Here is a 17,985-nt window from a genome sequence, read left to right as displayed (position 1 = left end):
ATCGGATGCAATGCTGAATCTGCGGCACATTTCTCGAAACACACTGGTCCGCGCTGAGGACATGCGGTCTAATATTTTTTTACACGGATAACCTTTGTGTACATCAGTCTATTAGAAACACTCAATTATCCTTTCGTTTTTTTTTTACCAAAAAAGACAATTTAATAAAATGAGTGAATGCATATTTGTTTGATTAAAATATTTACAAGTGTTAAGAAAGTAGTTTGAACTGTTTAAATAATCTTTTTTGGTAAAAACACGAAAAAATAATTAACTGTTTTCAGTACACTGATGTACACAAAGGTTATCCGTGTAAAAAAATATTCGACCGCATGTCCTCGGCGCGGACCAGTGTGTTTCGAGAAATGTGCCGCAGATTCAGCATTGCATCCGATGAATTCAGGTATCATCAACGTTTTCAAGCATCATACCGCAGTCTTGGCTTTGGCTAAGACAGATTCGGGAAGGGGTCCCGCGGTCTTGAGATAAAGTGTGAAACCCTGTATTTCAATATTTTTTGTTAGTTTGCGTTAAAATAACAAAACTCCAAAGGATCGCCCACTGTGCAATGTCATTCGAATCACAACTTCATATTTACAGTGACCTACTTGTACATCGCAGCACTACGAAACTCTTGAAAATGCTTCCAGTGTCGATTTTTAAAGGAATTTTAATTTATTAAATCAAAATTGTATTCACAGTCCGCCAGCCATCACGACATCGCTTCCCCGCTTATCCCTTAATAACCGCGATCGGGCGCAATTTGATGGCCTTATTGCTTATGCCTACATCGTGGCACGTTTGCACCACATCCCGCACATCCTTGTACGAATCTGGCGCTTCCTCCTGTACCAGCTTTGGCGACGCGACACGAATCGAAATGCCCTTCTCCTCCAGATCCCGCAGCACGTCCTTGTAGTCCAGATTGCGGCGCGATTTGGCACGCGACAAGCTACGACCAGCTCCGTGGCACGTCGAGCCGAACGTTTCCACCATGCCCGTCTCGGTACCGGTCAGCACGAAGCTGCACGTGCCCATCGAACCACCCACCAGCACCGGCTGGCCGGTGAGCTGATAATCGACCGGAATCAGCGGATGGTGCGGCGGGAACGCACGCGTCGATCCCTTCCGGTGCACCAGCAGCTGCTTCGGTCGGCCGTTCACCATGTGTTCCTCCATCTTGGCCACGTTGTGCGACACGTCGTAAATGACGTGCATGTCCAGATCGTCCGGCGTGGTGTTGAACTGTTTCGCAAACGCTTGCCGCGTCAGGAACGTCATCGAGCTCCGGTTGACCCAGGCAAAGTTGGCCGCCGCCGACATGGCTTTCAGGTAGTTTTGGCCCTCAGGACTGTTGATGCGGGCACAGGCGAGCTGCCGATCGTTCGTTTCGATTTTGTCTCGCTTCATCGCTTTCTCCATCTCGACCAGCGCGTCCGTAGCGACCTGATGGCCGAAACCGCGGCTCCCGGAATGGATCATCACGCAGATCTGGCCCAGCTCCTCGATGCCCATCTTGCTGGCGGCGTATTTGTCGTAAATTTCTTCCACCACCTGTATCTCGGCGTAATGGTTACCGGCTCCGAGCGTTCCGAGCTGCGGCAGGCCACGTTTCTTCGCCCGCAGACTAACCTTGCTCGGGTCGGCGTTCAGCATTCGTCCGTACTCTTCGCAGTGCTCTTTGTCTTCCGCCCAAACGTACCCTTCGCGCAGCGACCAATCCATGCCCATTTCGAGCGCTTCCTCCAGATCGTGTGCGTTCATCGGAATGATACCCTTGGAACCTACACCCACGGGAATGTGATCGAACAGGCTCTGGGCGAGCTGCTCCTTTACCGGCTGCACGTCCTTCTCGAACAGGTTCGTGCGAAGCAGACGCACGCCACAGTTGATGTCGAATCCGACGCCACCGGGCGACACGATCGAGGTCGGATCGCTCATATCGAATGCGGCCATGTTGCCGATGGCGAACCCGTACCCTGAGTGAATGTCCGGAAGTCCAACGGAGCTGCAAGAACCAATTGGGAAGGGGAAGAAGCGATTAGCCGGCATGGTTTACGAGTGAAAATCCGGGGCATGTAATCAGTACCGTCCAACGATGCCAGGCAGGGCGGCAACGTTTGCAATCTGCTTCACGCCGGGAAGAAATCCGCCAGTCATTCCGGGCCGGCAGGCATTGCGCAGCTCGTCGAACATCAGCTTCTCAAGCCGGCTGTTTGCGTAGAATATGCCCTCGACGTTCATGTTCGACTGGAAGCCTTTCTTGATGAGGAAGCTGTTCGGCGAAAGCCGCTCGATGTACTTCATCTCCTCGTTGTACTCTCGGACAACCATTTTGGGGCGGTGCTCGAAACTTGGCCGACACTAAAAAGGTGAGTAATTACGAATTTTGCCTCACTGAATGACGAAAAATGCAAAACTATGAACACAAATGATGCAAATGTTTGACAGCTCGCAACAAGCCGGCTTTGACAGCCCGGGTTGAAATGACGGCAAGCTCGTTGATTAGCGTAAACAGTCGCGTGGAGTCTATTTTTGAACCTTCGCACGTGTCAGTGAGTGTAACGGTTGCATAAAAGGCGATTGATTCGATCAGCCTCGAAAATACCACTCGAGAAGCTACATTCTTCCAATTACGACTTAAAATTTAGCAAAAACTCGGTCACAAGCACTTTTGTCTCACAGAAAGAGAGAATAGAGGAGTTTGTGGGTGGATGTTCCAAAAAATATCATCCCACCAAGCGAATGTTCTGCAAAAGACTGTCCGAAGTAAACAAGTGCGCGCTTACGGCGCTTAGTCCTTGGCGAAGGTTCTACAACACATGTGGGCGATCGCAAAATTGGGGCCAGCCCGAGCTGACCACAACCACCAAAATCGACGCACATGCTGCCGAAGCTGTTGTGTGTCTCATCCGCCTCGCGTTTAATGCATTCATTATTCATTGTTTTGTGGCTAATGTGTTACTATTGTATGTACGTTTATTTTTGTTCCAAATTTGCCTATTTCTCTGGCATTTTATGGCAAAAGGCTTTTGAGGGGTATTGGCCTTAAGATTGATCATTTCCAAACGCAACGCCGAAAGGGACTGTCCTCGAAAGGGAAGGTAGTAGTAGTAGTAGTAGGAAGTAGCTTTCGTTCAGCAGTACGTGTGCATATTTAAAACCTTCCCACTTCTACCCCCCCTCGAGTCTGAGCCCTGAGAGAGCGAGGCGACGCTGTCCCTGTTTGTGGCCGGATCAGAGTGGTGTTGTCGTGTCGTTCGATGACGCTTGTTCCTTTCGGCTTTAGATCTCGCGCCCGTACCGCTCCGATCTTGTGCTGTTGGTGGCCCTCGCCACTTCCAAGGTGGGAGGCCAGCGTGGGCAGATGAGAATCGACAGATTAGCTGTTGGCCCCGTGCCCAACGCTCTAATGCGACCCGATGCGATGTCTTATTGCCAGTGTGCGCCCCAGTCAAACGGACCTAGTACACACAGCCTAGATCGATGGTTGGAGTTTGATTTGAACATACACACAACGCTGTCCGTGTCAACGCTAGCTGGTACTACAGTTGGAGCTGGAGACAATTTAATTCTACGGAAACCTACGAGTTCCCGCTTGGCAGGAGTGCCGATTTTGTAACGCCAAAAGCAGACGCAGAGCGTAAGGCCCCCGCTGGCGGAAAACCCGCGCAACAGTGCGAACCGCGAGTGCTAGAATATCAGTGCAACGAACTTCTTTCCCTGCTGTGGCAGCTGACTCATAGAAGTGTCTTAAAATTGGGTAGACCCGGTGGAATTGTCGCTCCAAGTGGGATTTATTTTCCAATCCGCCTCTTCCATACGTGCGCACACGGGGTACTGCGTAGTGTGTGCGAGCAGCGTTTATGGCATGTGCAGCAGCAGCAGCAGCAGCCGAATCGGCGGGTGATCGTGACGGCGGGCAGACCCAAAAAGAAGAAAAAAGTGAACTTGCCAAAAAAGTGGTCAAAAACCACATTCGTCCCCATTGAGTGAAGCGCACACACACGCCCGGATTCCCTTACCTCCCTGCTCGTGTGTTCCCGTGCGTACCGAGCGGTTGGCCTGGCGGCGCAAAGGGGAATGCAGGGGACCACTGGGGGAGTACGGCTTGTGTGGCGATGAATTTTGGCGAGATTTTCGCACACCATAGTGGCTAGTGGTGGACTGCACCAGTTTTCGACCGACTGCTGAACAGTTCGAACCGATTCCGATCCGTTAATGAATTCCCGTGTCCAGTGTCCGGTTTTGCTGCGGTCGTTGTCCAGTGTCCAGCCTTTCCGTACAATCATCTTTGGTGTCTTTGGGTTTTTACGATCGCGTGTGTGATCATCCAGCTATCGGATTATCGGTAGCTTCGCGCAAACGATCACAGCGAGCGAGCTCCAACGGCATCGACAAGCGAAAGTACGGACCAAAAGCCATTGGAAGAACCCCAATTAGTAGGTGATTTTTGGGGGCGCTATGTGTGGTCACTGTGGCCAGTGGCTGCTGGAAACGGTGTCTCGAAGTGAAGATAGGTTTAGTCATAACGGCCGGTTAAGTGCGCGCTATCCAGGTGATTCGAACACTAAAAGTGTTCATTAGCATACGTTCGCACGCGGCCTCCAGGGACAGCCATTGACACAGCCACGGAAGTGTGTGTGTGTGTGTGTAACAGGATTAGATGCAGGAATATAAACCAATAAAAGTACTAATTCCCAAACGCCTGATTAAGTGGCGATCGTGTGCCGTCACCGAGGTTTTTTACGATCGTCGTTTTGAGCTGCTGGAGTGCCAAGAGTCCATCATAAGGCCTAAAGGAGGTAAGTTCCAATTCCACAGCCACATTCGCTTAGAACACACGGCACACATTTGCATAACCGTCTTATCTTGAGGACCCTCCCCCCCCCCCCCCCCCCCTTCTTAACGTCAGCCAGTATCAGGTGAGGGCAAAGACACAACGAGAGACAGTTTGTCTCAGGCGTTGCCACTTGCCAAGATAATGCGCGAAAGAAGGCCACGTTTGAGGGGGGAGGGGGTGGAAGGGTTGGGTGTGGTGTGTATGTAAAAGTTGCATAAATTTCTGACACCCACCCAATATCTGCAGCCGTGGCTTTTGGTGGTGCAGCAGCTGTCACGCAAAGACCTCGCGCGCACCGTCGCGCGATGTATCATATCGCGGTTTTGTCGCGGCAAGACGCTCGTGATCGTGATCGTACGTACGCGGTGCGGATTTTGCTCAACACCTCAACTCTATCTTCTAGCCTTCCCGCCCCCGAATAGTGTCAGCGTGCACCTTCCTCCCTGTGAGTGCAGTCCCTTCGCGCCCCCATGTTCCCCCCCGTTTTGCTATCCGTATCCGTTAGATCTTCTGACGTTCCTTTCCCCGCCGTTTCCTCAGAGATATTCCTTTCAACCCAGCAGCGCCAACCCATCCGTGCCTACCCATATATGGGCGAGCTGGGCTTCGAAGCGTCTGCTGGATGTTACTTTATTTTTTCGGTTTTATTTCACCCATTTCGGGTGAGGTCTGCGCGTACTACGCACCACCCAAGCCGTGTTTGGGATCGGGACAGGCTGTCTCTTGGTGCAGAATGTCTCTCGGCGCGCCGGGTCCGTCCGTCCAAAACACCACCGGTAGACCTTCGAACGAGTCCCACTCGTCATCGCCTTCGGTTCGCGTATGGTACGCACGGCCCTGTTTCACGTTGCGTACCCGGTCGGTGGCGTTCCGTTTTTGCTTTGCTTTGCTTTGCTTTGGACAGCACACTGCTTTTGGACACTTTCGGGTCCAGCAGCAGCAGCCAGTTCGGAGGGTGTGGTTGCCAAAAAGCTTTACGATGTCAGGGTTAAGGGAGATCGTGTCGCTACTGTGTATAGGTGCTGGATTGGATGCTGAAAGGTGGAGGTGCTTTTTTGCTTACCGTTGGTATCGATTCCCGTTCGACTGGTAGCGGCCCAGGCCATAAAATGTGTCCAAAATTAGACGAACACCCGCGCTAACCTTGAAGGTTGTAGGGGATGGTTGGGCTTAACATGTGTGTAAACAGGTTGTATCGTTTCGTGTGTTCATGAGCGCATTTTTATAGCGTTTTACGAAGGACAAATGTAAGAAATTTGCCTACCAGGAAAGGTCATTTCACGGGACCGTAAAAAGCTAACGGAGACCACGGAGACCACTGTGCGTCCGGCGGAGCAGCCAACACAATGGTTAATGTTGTTCGCAGTGGAGCACCGGTTTTATAGTGAAACTTTAAATACAAAACGCTAGTAATGGCATGATTACGCACCAAAGATTATGCGCGTGTCAGTGTGTAAAGACCCTGTTTTCGGGGTGGGGTGTAATTAGTGAGCTGCTGTCTGTTTTTTTACTAATCACTTCTAAGCGGCATAGATAAAAGAGACGCACTCCTTCGTGGAAGAAAGCGACAAATAAGCTTCAAAGATTAGCTTGCTTTTGAGAACACTTTATCGCGGTAGCATCCATGCGCGGATGTTTTAATGATGTTGTCCATATTTGGAGAGTGGCTCGATTGGGCGGGCTATCGGAGTCTCTCTGTTGGATTACTGGTAGCTCCCACAAACACTCATAATTCACGTTCCTTGGCCGATCGCCAACAGGCCAGTAAGCATAGGATTAAGGGTCATAACTCGGACTTTTTCCACCCCAAAGTAAGGTGTGCGTTGGGTGGTTGCTGAGATGCTAGGAGATCTATAAATCAGATGCTAGAGCCTTTTTTGCATACCGAGATGCGATGCGTGTCTAGCTTCGTATTGCGAAAGCTTCTTCGTTCATTGGATTAAGATCAAGTTGCAGCTGCAGATTGCACTTTTGGTGCCTAGATCGTGTAAAATACATGACACACGAGCCATTTGCAGGTATATATCGACCTGAGGTGTGTATTCTAAGTGAGTCAAATGTGCATGAAATGTAGCCAATGGATTTGGCTCGCTACCGTTACGCCTCGCCATACAGGGGGGCAGATTCTTCATCCCGGGGCGAGGCCTTTACCTTTCATGGGAAGATGTTTTCTGAGGCACTTTGGGAAGGAGCAAAGTCTCAAAAGTCGCACTCGGTGGAGTTGGCGAGTAGGCGTCGAAATGATGTGTCGTCTGCACCGTCTGCGCAAGATGTGCGCACTGAAAAACAGACCGCCGAGTGGCCCCGATTCCGTGGGCCGGCCCGGGCGAACCGTTGCGAACCGTTCAAATGTACCGTTAAAAGACGGGAAGGTTTTTCCCGCGCCACCAACTCCTGCACAGGTGAACGCACAGGTTGGTGCGTAAATGAGTGCGTATCTCTCATTATCATGACATTTTGGTGCGTACATCGTACAGGGAGGGACCGAAAAAAAACACAACAAACAACTTCCCCCGGAGTACGCCTGCGGTCGATGGTTAAGTGAAATTATTGGCCGCATGGTTCGTGTCGGAGGCTGTTGTAGAAAGGGACTGAAGTTCAGAATTTCAAGGACACAGACGGATACAAGATTGGAGTGGGCAGAAGAAGAGAGAGAGAAAGAGAGAGAGAGATAGAGAGAGAGAGAGAGAGAGAGAGAGAGTAAATTAAATCCCCATCCCAGTGGGCCACAACCGTTCAAGCGGAGGAGCAAGAGGACCAAAAGCCACCAGGACCAGGACCACAGTAGCCTTTGGAAAACTCGACCACTTGTTTATTCGTTACCAACGTATCATCATAACATTTCATTCGTTCGTGTTCGTGAGACACTGTGGAGGCACCCGTTCAATGCCAAAGAGAACCGTGGCAAGAGATCATCATCAGCAGACAGTGGTAAACTACTTTTACCGGCGAACAGGGAACCATTTCTTTTGGGCACTTTTGGCGTCGAATTTTGGAGTAAAGCTCACAAACGTACCTGGTACAATGCAAAGCAATAACGCTGCAACAGCAAACCAGATTCATGGCTCAGCAAGCCACCGTTGTCGTTGGTAACGGGTGTGACGTCAAGGTTTCAGGTCGGATGGTGTGTCCGATCCAGTGGCACATTTTGCGCCCCAGTTCCAAACTGCAGCTGAAGGAAAGAGCGCTATTTGCAATTCTGCAGAAACCCACCAGCAGCCGGATTTCGAAGGCCAAACCGAGCTGCTGACCACGGGTGGGTGTGTGTGTAATGAGTGTTAAATTGAAATTGAATTTTTGACATTTTAATACAGGAAAAAAGAGTGCAAGAAGAATACGCCGAGAATCCACAGTGACATACGAGCGGGTGCGCGAATGTTGGTAAATGGTAGCAATGTTAATTACTTCCCCCGGCCACACGGTGGCATTCGGTTGTCTCACACCAGGGGCAGGATTAAGTGTGTATGTGCCGGGATGGTAATAATACATGCGGCAAGTACCCAGGCAAGCACGTAGCTTTCAATTGAGCCGTAGTAGTAGTAGCAGTGGAAGTGGGTCGTAAAAATAGGAATTTCAGATACAAGAGTACAAGCCCTCTCCATAGGGGGCTTTTGGCTCTCCGCGGGATTTATGATGCTTGTTTTTATTATGAAAATTAAGAGGCGAAAGAACTCCGCAGGAGCCAAAGCCTCTCTAAACCATACTAATAATAATAATAATAATTTATTATGAAAATCTCCTTTTTTTGCTAATTATTTCTCGGTGTGGTTTTGTGCTGAAGGCCTTATCTTCGTTTTTTTGTAGATCATGTAGTGGTTTAATCGAATAAATAATGAAAAGCGAGAGACATTTACAAGGAGCGCCACAGGGTTTAACCGTATCTAAGCCCGGCTTAATGTCACACGCATACTTATCAGCTCAGAAATGAGCTTGTTTCGGATGGGTGTTGTTTGAGTCATAAAATATTAACTTATCTCGTACTCTTGCAGGCCTTTTTTCCATGTATATTTCTATCGCTCTGCTTCCTACTTGTGGCTGGCCGAAAACTGCAAAAGAAACAGAAAAGTAAACGTACGGCACGTCATTCTGCAGGGTGCTTTTCTTTGCAGTACAGCCCCCCTCATTGAATGGTACCAGGGCGGTAGCAAGCATAATGGTGTAGCGAATGGATTTCATTTACCACTTTGACTTGCATTTTCCATTGGCTACTACTCATTGTCCAGTAGCAACCAATTTCGGCTCGGTTGCCATTTTTTCACCCATTCCATGGATTGTCACCAGAGAAAAAAGGGCCACCCCGTTGGCATGCTCGGGTTGTCCGCTTTTTTTCGCTGCACAGAGACAAAACTGTACTCTCTCGGTACAATCATGATAACCAATGACGGGGGTCAGTGAAGGGGAACCGATCGCGACCACGAACGGCAGCACACAGCTTTATCCGATTGCATAACAATCGTAACACAATTCGTCCCCTCGCCCAGTCCCTTCGTGCTTATCGGGCGAAAGATTGATGACCGGCCGGTATGTGTACAGCAAAGTAAAAGGGTCTACTAAAGGGTTAACAGCAACTGCTGGACACTCACTAATCTTCCCGCGACCACAAACTAGGTCAGACGCGTTTTCCCCCGCGTCTCGGAAGAGAGCGAGGACGTAAATTGTAGTTTTGTTTTATTTTTTGTTAATTTTAGCTCTCCAAGCATAACTGCGATCGCTAGCGATCACGAAAATGACGCCCCGGGTGGGGGAAATGGTGCGTGAAAAATGACCGCACAGCACCTGCACGGACAGTTTTCCGCTCAGCCTCAGGGGAAAATGGTTCCGCTGGAAGCGATAGGCGCTTCGGTCCGTGCAGAGAGAGGTAGATAGCCGGTTTGTTGGGTCAGTTAAGCACGGCTCGTGCATGGTTCGTTTGGTGGTTTTGTGGCAGCACCCGAAAGTGTTAAAATTTCATCGCCACAATTGATTTGAAGCACTGGATCGGCTCTACCCAACTGCATTTTTGTGTGTTTTTTTTAGTACTGGCAGGTGGTAAAGGAAGCGTTACCGACAAAGCACCGACGCTCCAGTCTAGTGAAAGTTGAATTGAAGAGATCACGTATCATCACGCGGATGCTTTAGGCCGGGTGCGATCAACAAAACCCATGGGGCGTGTGGAAAATTGAATCTTTTACTACATAACGCATTTAGTAGCTGCCGATGGGGGGGAAGCGGAGAGTGGCTGTAAAACATCCCCGAGCAGCAGTGTGTGTGTGTGTGTGGACGTGGAGTTAAGCTGCCCACGTGCTGCAGTTTTAACAGCTGTGATGGATCATCGAGTGAGTTTTCCACCAGCTCGGAGTGGTGCAATGAGCACCACCGAACGAGCATAAACGATCGATAGGGCGAATGAAAACGAACGAAAAAAAGTGAAGTAAATAAATTGCCACTGCAGTACAGAAAAGTGTGAAGAAATTGCAAAAAAGAAGAAAGAGAGAAGAAGAAGAGTAACGATCAAGTAAGTAAGTGAAGAGATAGGAAGAAGGAGAAAAGGTAATCACAAGAAAACAAAAGAGTAATAGCTTGTAACACAAACTAAGAGAAAAACAAAAACAAAGCAGTGGAGAAAATGAAAAAAAAACGAAACAAAAAAGAAAAAAAACCCAAAAGCAAGAGAAAAACAATTGAACCACAACCACACAATGAAGAGTGGTTAGGTGAGTGTGGAGTAAAGAAAATAATTGGGAGAAAAAAGCTATAAAAAGCTGCGGTGGTTTTAACGAGAGAGGAAGGAAGAAATCGTTGTAATAGAAGTGGACAATGAAAAATGAGGAAAAAGTCGACTGCTGAAGTGTGTGTGTGGTACAAAAAACAAACATGCGTAAACATGAAACTAGATAAAACATATGAAAGGGGAGGAGGAGAAAAAAACATGAGGAACAAAAGTAAAACGAAGTACAACAGAGATAACAACAAATTTGTGCAAACGATGCTATTAAAGCCGACCGAAAAAAGGGGGAAACAACTCTACGCTTATGCAACTTCGTTAGCAGCATCGATCAGTAACAGTCGGCCAGAAGTCCCCTCTCCCTCCCCCCCCCTCTGCTCTGTTAGGAGGGTTGCGGGTGGTTTCTTGATGCAGTTTTCTTATTCTCCTCGGCGTGGCGCACACATAAAGCATCAATCAAAACAAAAAAGAGTGCATTATCCCCCTCAAATGAAGGAGTGTGTTTGTGGTGTGGTGAAGTGATGAAAATAACATAACAAATTGTATAAAACGCAACCACACAGAGACCCTACACAGCCCCCGTTTTTCCCTTCCCTGTGCTGCTTACCCTTCTTTTTTTTAAATGAAAACATTGTGTTTCGGTCAGTTTGCTTAATATGTTTGATTGATCGTCATTTCGGATCGATGATCGGCAAAAATGGAGAAATAGAAAATAGAGGGAGAAGAGACACACACAAACGAACGAACGATGTTTTGCAAATGTACCGCTCAGCCCTTAATGTACATTCCGCATGTTTGTACAGCGGAGTCAGGGATGGATAGAAGAGGAAAAAAAAGGCACAAAGCACAAACACTGGTATGGATTCGGAAATGTTTGTGCAAAATTATTCATGCAAATGTCAGTTCTCATGTCATGTCGGCGCAAAAACAAAAAAAAACCAGGAAATTTGCATACCACACAGGCTCTAGAAGGAAAGCTTTGAGGAAGGAAGAAAGCAGTAGAAAAAAACAGAACACTCACATACTTACAAGCAAACGAATGCAGACGAAAGTTACTTCCTTTTTACAAAATAGCAAAAGAAATAGTTTCGGAAGCAGCCCGGCCAAATGATGAAGCAATTTATGCATGACATCTTGGAAACGCAGGAAATGGGTGGAAAAAAATGTATTTCGTACCGCCAGTGTCCGTCAAACCTTTCCTTTCCTCCTCCTTTCGGTAGGCAAATGAGTTGAGAGGCGCTTGCTACACTTTCGATATTCAAATCGGAACCGTTCACCGTCTACTTCTTTGTACTAAATTATGCACAAACGCACAGACTTATGCGGCCCGGGGGGGGTGGCCGGGAGGGGGGAAGGCGAGAAAAACATGTTGCAGCCGGTGGTTGTGTTGTGTGTGGTGAGTTGTTCCGGGCTGTCCAGTGTGATGGATGGAAAGCTTTCCTTCTGCGCTCCCTTCTCGTGTAGCGTGTAGGATATCTACTCTGCAGGGTGATCGTTGATCGGTAATGTAAAGCTAGCGCTGACGCTCTGTCACTATCATATCACTCAACTGTTTCACAAATCACACTTTCTGCCGCTTCTCTAATCAAACCACTGAGACACACACACACACACACGCTGAGCCTGTCAAATGGTTTGTTTGTTTCTGCTGTCTTTGCGCGTTCTTTCCACTTGATTAACGCCCCGTTTCGGTTCCGGTTTGCCTTAGACGGTACCGGTGAAATCAACTCACAAGGCTGCTGAACTGATCATGCTCAGCCATCAACCATTTTTGGGTGAGGAGCATCATCTGTTGAGCCTTTTGTTGTTGTTATTTGCTCCGCGTTACTAATAATGATGTACCGTAAATCATCTAACGGTTGCGTCACGACAATTCGAAGATAAAACTGAAACTTCAAATACACACGTTTGCCAACCCAAGCGGCCAAGCAGAGAGCCAGTCAGTCAGTGGTGACGGTGGTAGTGGTTTCCGGTGCGCAGAAACATTATGCCCATCTAGGGAAACTGCTTGGCCAGTACTTGGCACGGTACGAACCCGGAAGCCTTTCTTGTACACCCCCCTCCCCTCTCCGTGCGCATGAAGGGTCGCACATTTTTCAAGTTCAAGTTCAATCACGACCATCAGGCACTGTCAGGGGTGGGGGAGCACGGTGCTGACGGGTGATAAAATATCATGTTGTGTCGAATGCAGATAGAGGTGTCACACGCTTCCAAGACGGTCGCCTTTTTCCTGCTCGTGTGTGTGTGTGTGTGTGTGTGTGATTTTTGCATTTTATTTAGCATTTTTTTATTTCCTCCGGTTGAATATGATTTCTACATACGACACGAAACACACATTAACCGAGCGAGCGAGCGAGCACTCGCGCGTTACGGTTATGCAGATATTGCAAATCCTTTTTTGGATTTGCGGGATAAAGCGAAAGGGCAACTCGTACGGGTGTAGGGGAGAACTTTGCCAAGGACGGGATGCTACGGAGCACGACGGTGTATTATAATATTTGAATAATAAAAATATACATATACCCTCCAAATGTATCTCATTATCGTGCTCTGTTGGTAGAGTGGCGCAGTTTAGTAGTGCTTTAAAAATGACAGCTGTCAAACTGAAAGTGGACGCTTTTGTTTACAAGCAGCAGCTACTCGCGTACGACTTGTAGTAGATAGCTCCCGTGTGTTGTGTGTCGTACTGTTTGCTGTAATGAATGTACTTCCGCCTTATTAAAACACCGAGCTAGTAATAGTAGTAGTTGCAACCAGAGAGAAACAGATTGTGTGTTTGGCTACCAATCCAATTACCATAAATTTTGCATCAAAATGGGCAAGATCAAAATCACATACCGATGCCGAATTCGATTTCCGTCTTCCTATCCTTCGGCTGGATAGAACGCGACTTGCCCTCCTTGCAATGGAGTGCCACAGTGGCACAAGACACAAGAGAGCACACTACACCACCTGGCTGGCGTTTCTCGCTGACTTGTCAATCGGCGACGATCGAGAGTCAAAAATACCGGCGCTCTGTTTTTACAAATCTCCATTTGGGAAAATAGGATACGAGGCAACGAACAAAAAAAAAACACACGTTTCTAGCGGGTTGGTTGAGTTCAACTGGTACGGGGAGCGACCCCCGTAACCCTCCACAGCACGGCAACAGTCAGCGTTGCCGTCGTCGAATGCGGAATGATAATCAGCGATGGTGATCGTGCATAACGATCAATTTCGAGGTTTTTAATGACCTAACGTTTGCCTTTTTTGGCATGCGCTTACAGTGTGATTAATAAGGCGGCAGTGGTGGCAGTGGCGGCTGCGTGTGCACACACACACACACACACACACACACGCAACCAGTGTCTGTCGGCAGCCTGATAGTGCGCGCGCGCAGGAGTTGATCCTGTGCGCGAGTTGTTCGGCCGAAACGGTTCAAAGTATCCGACCAACAGATCAACATGCAATTGCGCTGACTCGTAAATCAATACACGCAGTGCCACAGTCTCCACCATACAGCCGACGATCATCGGTACGGCACGCAAACGAACGAACGCGCTCGCGCTAGTGGTCTGCCATGCCGCGGATGATGATTGCGCGTTCGTGGCGGAGGCCCATTGTGCGGAGGCCCTCTGTTTATCTTCCGGAAGAGGTCCGATTTTGCATGTGTTGCTTTTTCAGGGTTAAGGTACGGTTATGGTAAAAGCCAAACAATCGACCCCAGCTGCCAACATACACACAGGCACACACACGCACACGGAGCTTGTTTTTGTTAGTTAGCCCGTTTTGGGACGAGTGTTTCGACATGATTTAGATGTTGCGGAGGAATGATGCGCTCAGACAGTTGTTTTTGTGTGTGTGTGCGTATCTTTGTAGAGAGCCCCACAGATGGACACGCGAAACGTGCTGCCGGAAGGTTCCTTTGAACATGCCTTTGAAGGGACAGGGCAGGGAAGGTTCTGTTGGGCCCTATCCAGAACGTTCTCGCGCTTGCTTGCCGAGCTGTCGTAATGAGTCATTCCATGCCATTTGCATATTAAAAGCTACACAATCAGAGTGAAAATAATGGTGAAGAAGAAGAAGGTGCTTTGTGAACAATTAAAACACGCTTTTCTTTCCAACCGGCTGCCCGCTTTTGCTTATTTTCGAGTGGAATAAACAAAAGACTTCACCACAAGCGACGAACCTTTTTCTCGGCGCTTCCATGCCTGTCTGTCTCGGAAATGTGTCGAAAACTGTCAAACGGTGTTTTGTTTTACCTTTCACACGCTGCAAAAAAACCGTGATGACGATGATGATGATGATAGGTGGACCGTAAGAAATGGTTAATTACAAAACAGCAGTAGCAGCAGCAGCGTTAGCACTCTCACACCGATCGGAAGTGGGTCTAAGTAATTATGTACAACAACTGCTGGCGATGTTGTGAACTAAACACACACACGCACACGCAAAATCAGTTGTACACGCAAGCTATCAAGCTGTGGCATGCAGCCGTGAGAGAGAAAGGAAAAATTTAAACTTCAACTACCTCCCAACGGCGACGCGGAAGCGCGCGCGAGGAAAATGGGTTCAGTTCGGCGAGTATGAGGAAATGCTTTCGTGTAGCTGGCTAGTAGAGGAGTGATTGTGTGTGCGTGTGTTGTTATGAGACGAAGAAGGAAGCTAATTCTTGCAGCACTTTCGCGCATGAGACTGCGTATGACGGAGAGAGGTGAACTACACCGATCGTTCTGCAATTCATTGGCACCGTGTTGTCCGTGGAATGATAGGAAAATGGAGGCTGGCAAAGTAATCGGGTCACCTTTTCTCCTGAAAGTATGTGACGCCCCGTCATCGATGGCGTGTGTTTGTGTGTGGTGTATCGAAAGTTGGTTCCTCAGCCACATGGGGAAGGTGGAATTTTCCGCATAAACGAGAAGGGAATGTGGTGAACGATGGAAGGAGCAACTTTTCTTCGGACGAATGCACGATAGTGGAGCATTCTTGGAAAATAGTTCATTCCTCAGTTCGATGGAAAGTGTTGGTAAGAGAAAAAGGGAAAAATGTTCGTGGAAGCTATTGATGGGAGCTAGAGATGAATGCTGCTGTGTGAAGGGAGATCAAGGAGAAGGAGGTTTTTTATGAACATTTACAATAAGTTATCTAATGTGTCATTCTAAAGAGCAAACCTTAAGATATGAGATCATAAACTTCTCATCTTTATAAAGCTTTCATAATTGACCCTCAAAGCGAATGGAAGCACTGAACATCCTTGGCAAAGTGTCCTTTACTTACTCAACACTTAATGTACGATACAGATGACACAAACGGCACTAGAGTGTGTGCTTAACACTCTCTCGAGTACCCATGCCCATAGACTGTAATCCCTATCGACTGTTCAAAACGGTAGCAAATGCTAATTTGCCCATGTGTGTCCCAGGCGTGTGTGGTGGCCTTAGCCGATGTCAACAAGCACGGCGGCCGCACCAGGGCAAAGGTTATTTATTGAGCGATAAAGTTAAACCGACTATTGGACACGTTTACAAAACGGTGGGACACAAATGAGATGTGCCACGATTCAAGGGCTTATAAAGAATGTCGCATTAATATCGGACGGGGGTTTGCGTAATGGAAGCGTTAGAATTTATTGAACGATGTACTTGATCTGACTATGGGAGCATGGCTACTGGTTGTTGTGTGGAATGAACTAATGATCTGGGAAGTTTGTCCATTCGCCCTTCTACAAGATCATCGCTGGGCGTTGCTGTAACTTCATAACGCCCCTTCATGGATGCATTGGAAGTTGTCACAGTTGTGTGTTATTTAAGTCCACCAGCTCCAATGTCTTGTTCATCCCCCCCAGGAAGGCACCGAGTTGCACTATTTTGCACTCTGAATAGCACAACCATTAGCATTGAATTGATCGGTTGTTTTAAACTCCCGCGTTTCCTCTTCATTTACTTGTACCATGTTACCCCGATCGCGTTGCCCCTTGTTTTTCCTCTGCTTTTCTGGGCATGACCTGCAGGTCCTCCTTGCAGCGTCTTACAAGAGCAGTTAACTACAGCGCAATATCTCTTCCTTACAATCCAGACAGAAGTCTCCATTCCCAAGTGACCGCTGCTGCACTCGCTACAGAACAACAATCCGCTCCGTATGCTGTACCGTTTTTTCTTCCTCCAACTACACAACTCTGCCGCTCTGCCTGCTAATCGCAATGAATATGGATTGGCTGGCTCGTGTACGGATCGCGATCGACGGTGTTAGGCCCCGTCCACTGTGCCATATTTGTGCCTACCCAAAACGGGGTTTAGAAGGGTCGCGGGGCGCGCTCTGCGGTCACAGATGGTACACGGTTCGTCGTTAGAGAAACACGCTTGCTCCGGTGTGAAGCGCCCGTGAACATGATCATCATCACAGCCACGTTTGTGGTGACGGGACGGGGATGGGGCGATTGGTGGCCCACCGCTGCCATGCCCTGTCTCGAGCCGTTATAACAAGTTAATAAAACTGTAACGGATATCGGTTTGGTTTTGCGCTGAAAATGAAGTCAGCAGCAGCAGCAGCAGCAGCAGTGGGTGATCCAGATGGATTGGAAGAGGAAGCGGCACATCCCACCAGACATCGATGAATAATCGATCCGATCCGGTCGATCAGCATCGATCAGCAGCTTAGGCCGCTCGGAACTGGAACGGATTGGCGCTGAATGGGGAGTTCGTTTGCTGGGTTGCGGGGTCTTCAGGTGAGGTGCCGGTCTGAACGGGGCCAAAAAAGGGGATTTACCGGAGCTATTAAGCTGGGGCGGCTTCCGCCGCTACGCAAGATCACAACTCGCTTGCACTGTGCTTGCGCAGGATGCTCCGAAGAACCAGAAGCGTTCGTTGCTGCGTCTGCTCTTTGCTTCGATCGTGGCGAGTTCAATTTCATGGCCGTGCGCGCGAAGAGGGATGATCCAACAAATGTCTTCGGTCTGCAAAACGGGCTTCGGTGTGCCTTGATTTATGTAGCATTGTTCCGACCGCCGTTCGTTAGTTGCAGTGGGGATGGGGTTTTTTCCCGTCTTCTTCTTTCTTTTCTTCTTGTGCTTTGGTTTCGCCTGCCGTCAGGGTTGTCTCGCTTTTATTTTAATGGGTGCATCGCACGGGGTTGTGCATCGTTGATGCAGTTTGATTGCAGTACAGTCAACGATCGGCTCAGACGGACGGACGGATGGACGGGCTGGGTTCTCGAACGAGTGTGCGCGAGAGCTACTTTATTACCGTTTCGGATTGGATTCGTTAATCTTCGTAGAGGTAGTAGGGATGGTATAAACCAGGAGGTAGACTTTGGTGTAGGCTGAAGAGGTTCATCTCTGTCTGTCACTGGGAGGTTAAATATTTGGACAGTCAGACAATTGGCAATCGAGACGCTTAAAGTCGTTCGAGGGGAAGTTACCACAGGAAGTCTGTTCGAGTTTTAGATAGAGATATGTATTTTG

At 48.5% G+C, this 17,985-nt stretch overlaps 2 protein-coding genes across 2 annotated transcripts in view; one reads left to right on the top strand and one right to left on the bottom strand.

Moving 5' to 3' along the window:
* Nucleotides 1–652: 652 nt before the first annotated feature.
* Nucleotides 653–2,448, bottom strand: LOC120958423 (RNA-splicing ligase RtcB homolog). Its single transcript, XM_040381221.2, has 2 exons — nucleotides 2,090–2,448; nucleotides 653–2,008 (listed from the first exon to the last, which is right to left on the bottom strand). Exons 1-2 carry the CDS (start codon nucleotides 2,332–2,334, stop codon nucleotides 733–735), a joined length of 1,521 nt encoding a protein of 506 aa, XP_040237155.1. The 5' UTR covers nucleotides 2,335–2,448; the 3' UTR covers nucleotides 653–732.
* Nucleotides 2,449–3,442: 994 nt separating this feature from the next.
* LOC120958944 (mucin-5AC) overlaps nucleotides 3,443–17,985 on the top strand; it is a 59,964-nt gene continuing 45,421 nt past the window's right edge. Inside the window, exon 1 of the mRNA XM_049610624.1 lies at nucleotides 3,443–4,805. The gene's annotated coding sequence lies outside the window, so the exon portion shown is untranslated. The remainder of the gene's footprint in view (nucleotides 4,806–17,985) is intronic.

This window comes from Anopheles coluzzii, chromosome 3, assembly GCF_943734685.1.
Source record: "Anopheles coluzzii chromosome 3, AcolN3, whole genome shotgun sequence".
In the NCBI taxonomy this organism is placed as follows: domain Eukaryota; kingdom Metazoa; phylum Arthropoda; class Insecta; order Diptera; family Culicidae; genus Anopheles; species Anopheles coluzzii.
The sequence above is the reverse complement of the archived record's forward strand: the minus strand, read 5'-3'. Positions and strand labels throughout refer to the sequence as shown.

Coding starts and splice junctions, on each gene's coding strand:
- LOC120958423 (XM_040381221.2), bottom strand. CDS start 2,334: ATGGTTGTCCGAGAGTACAACGAGGAGATGAAGTACATCGAGCGGCTT. Junction 2,009..2,089: donor CTGCCTGGCATCGTTGGACG/GTACTGATTACA, acceptor TGGTTCTTGCAG/CTCCGTTGGACTTCCGGACA.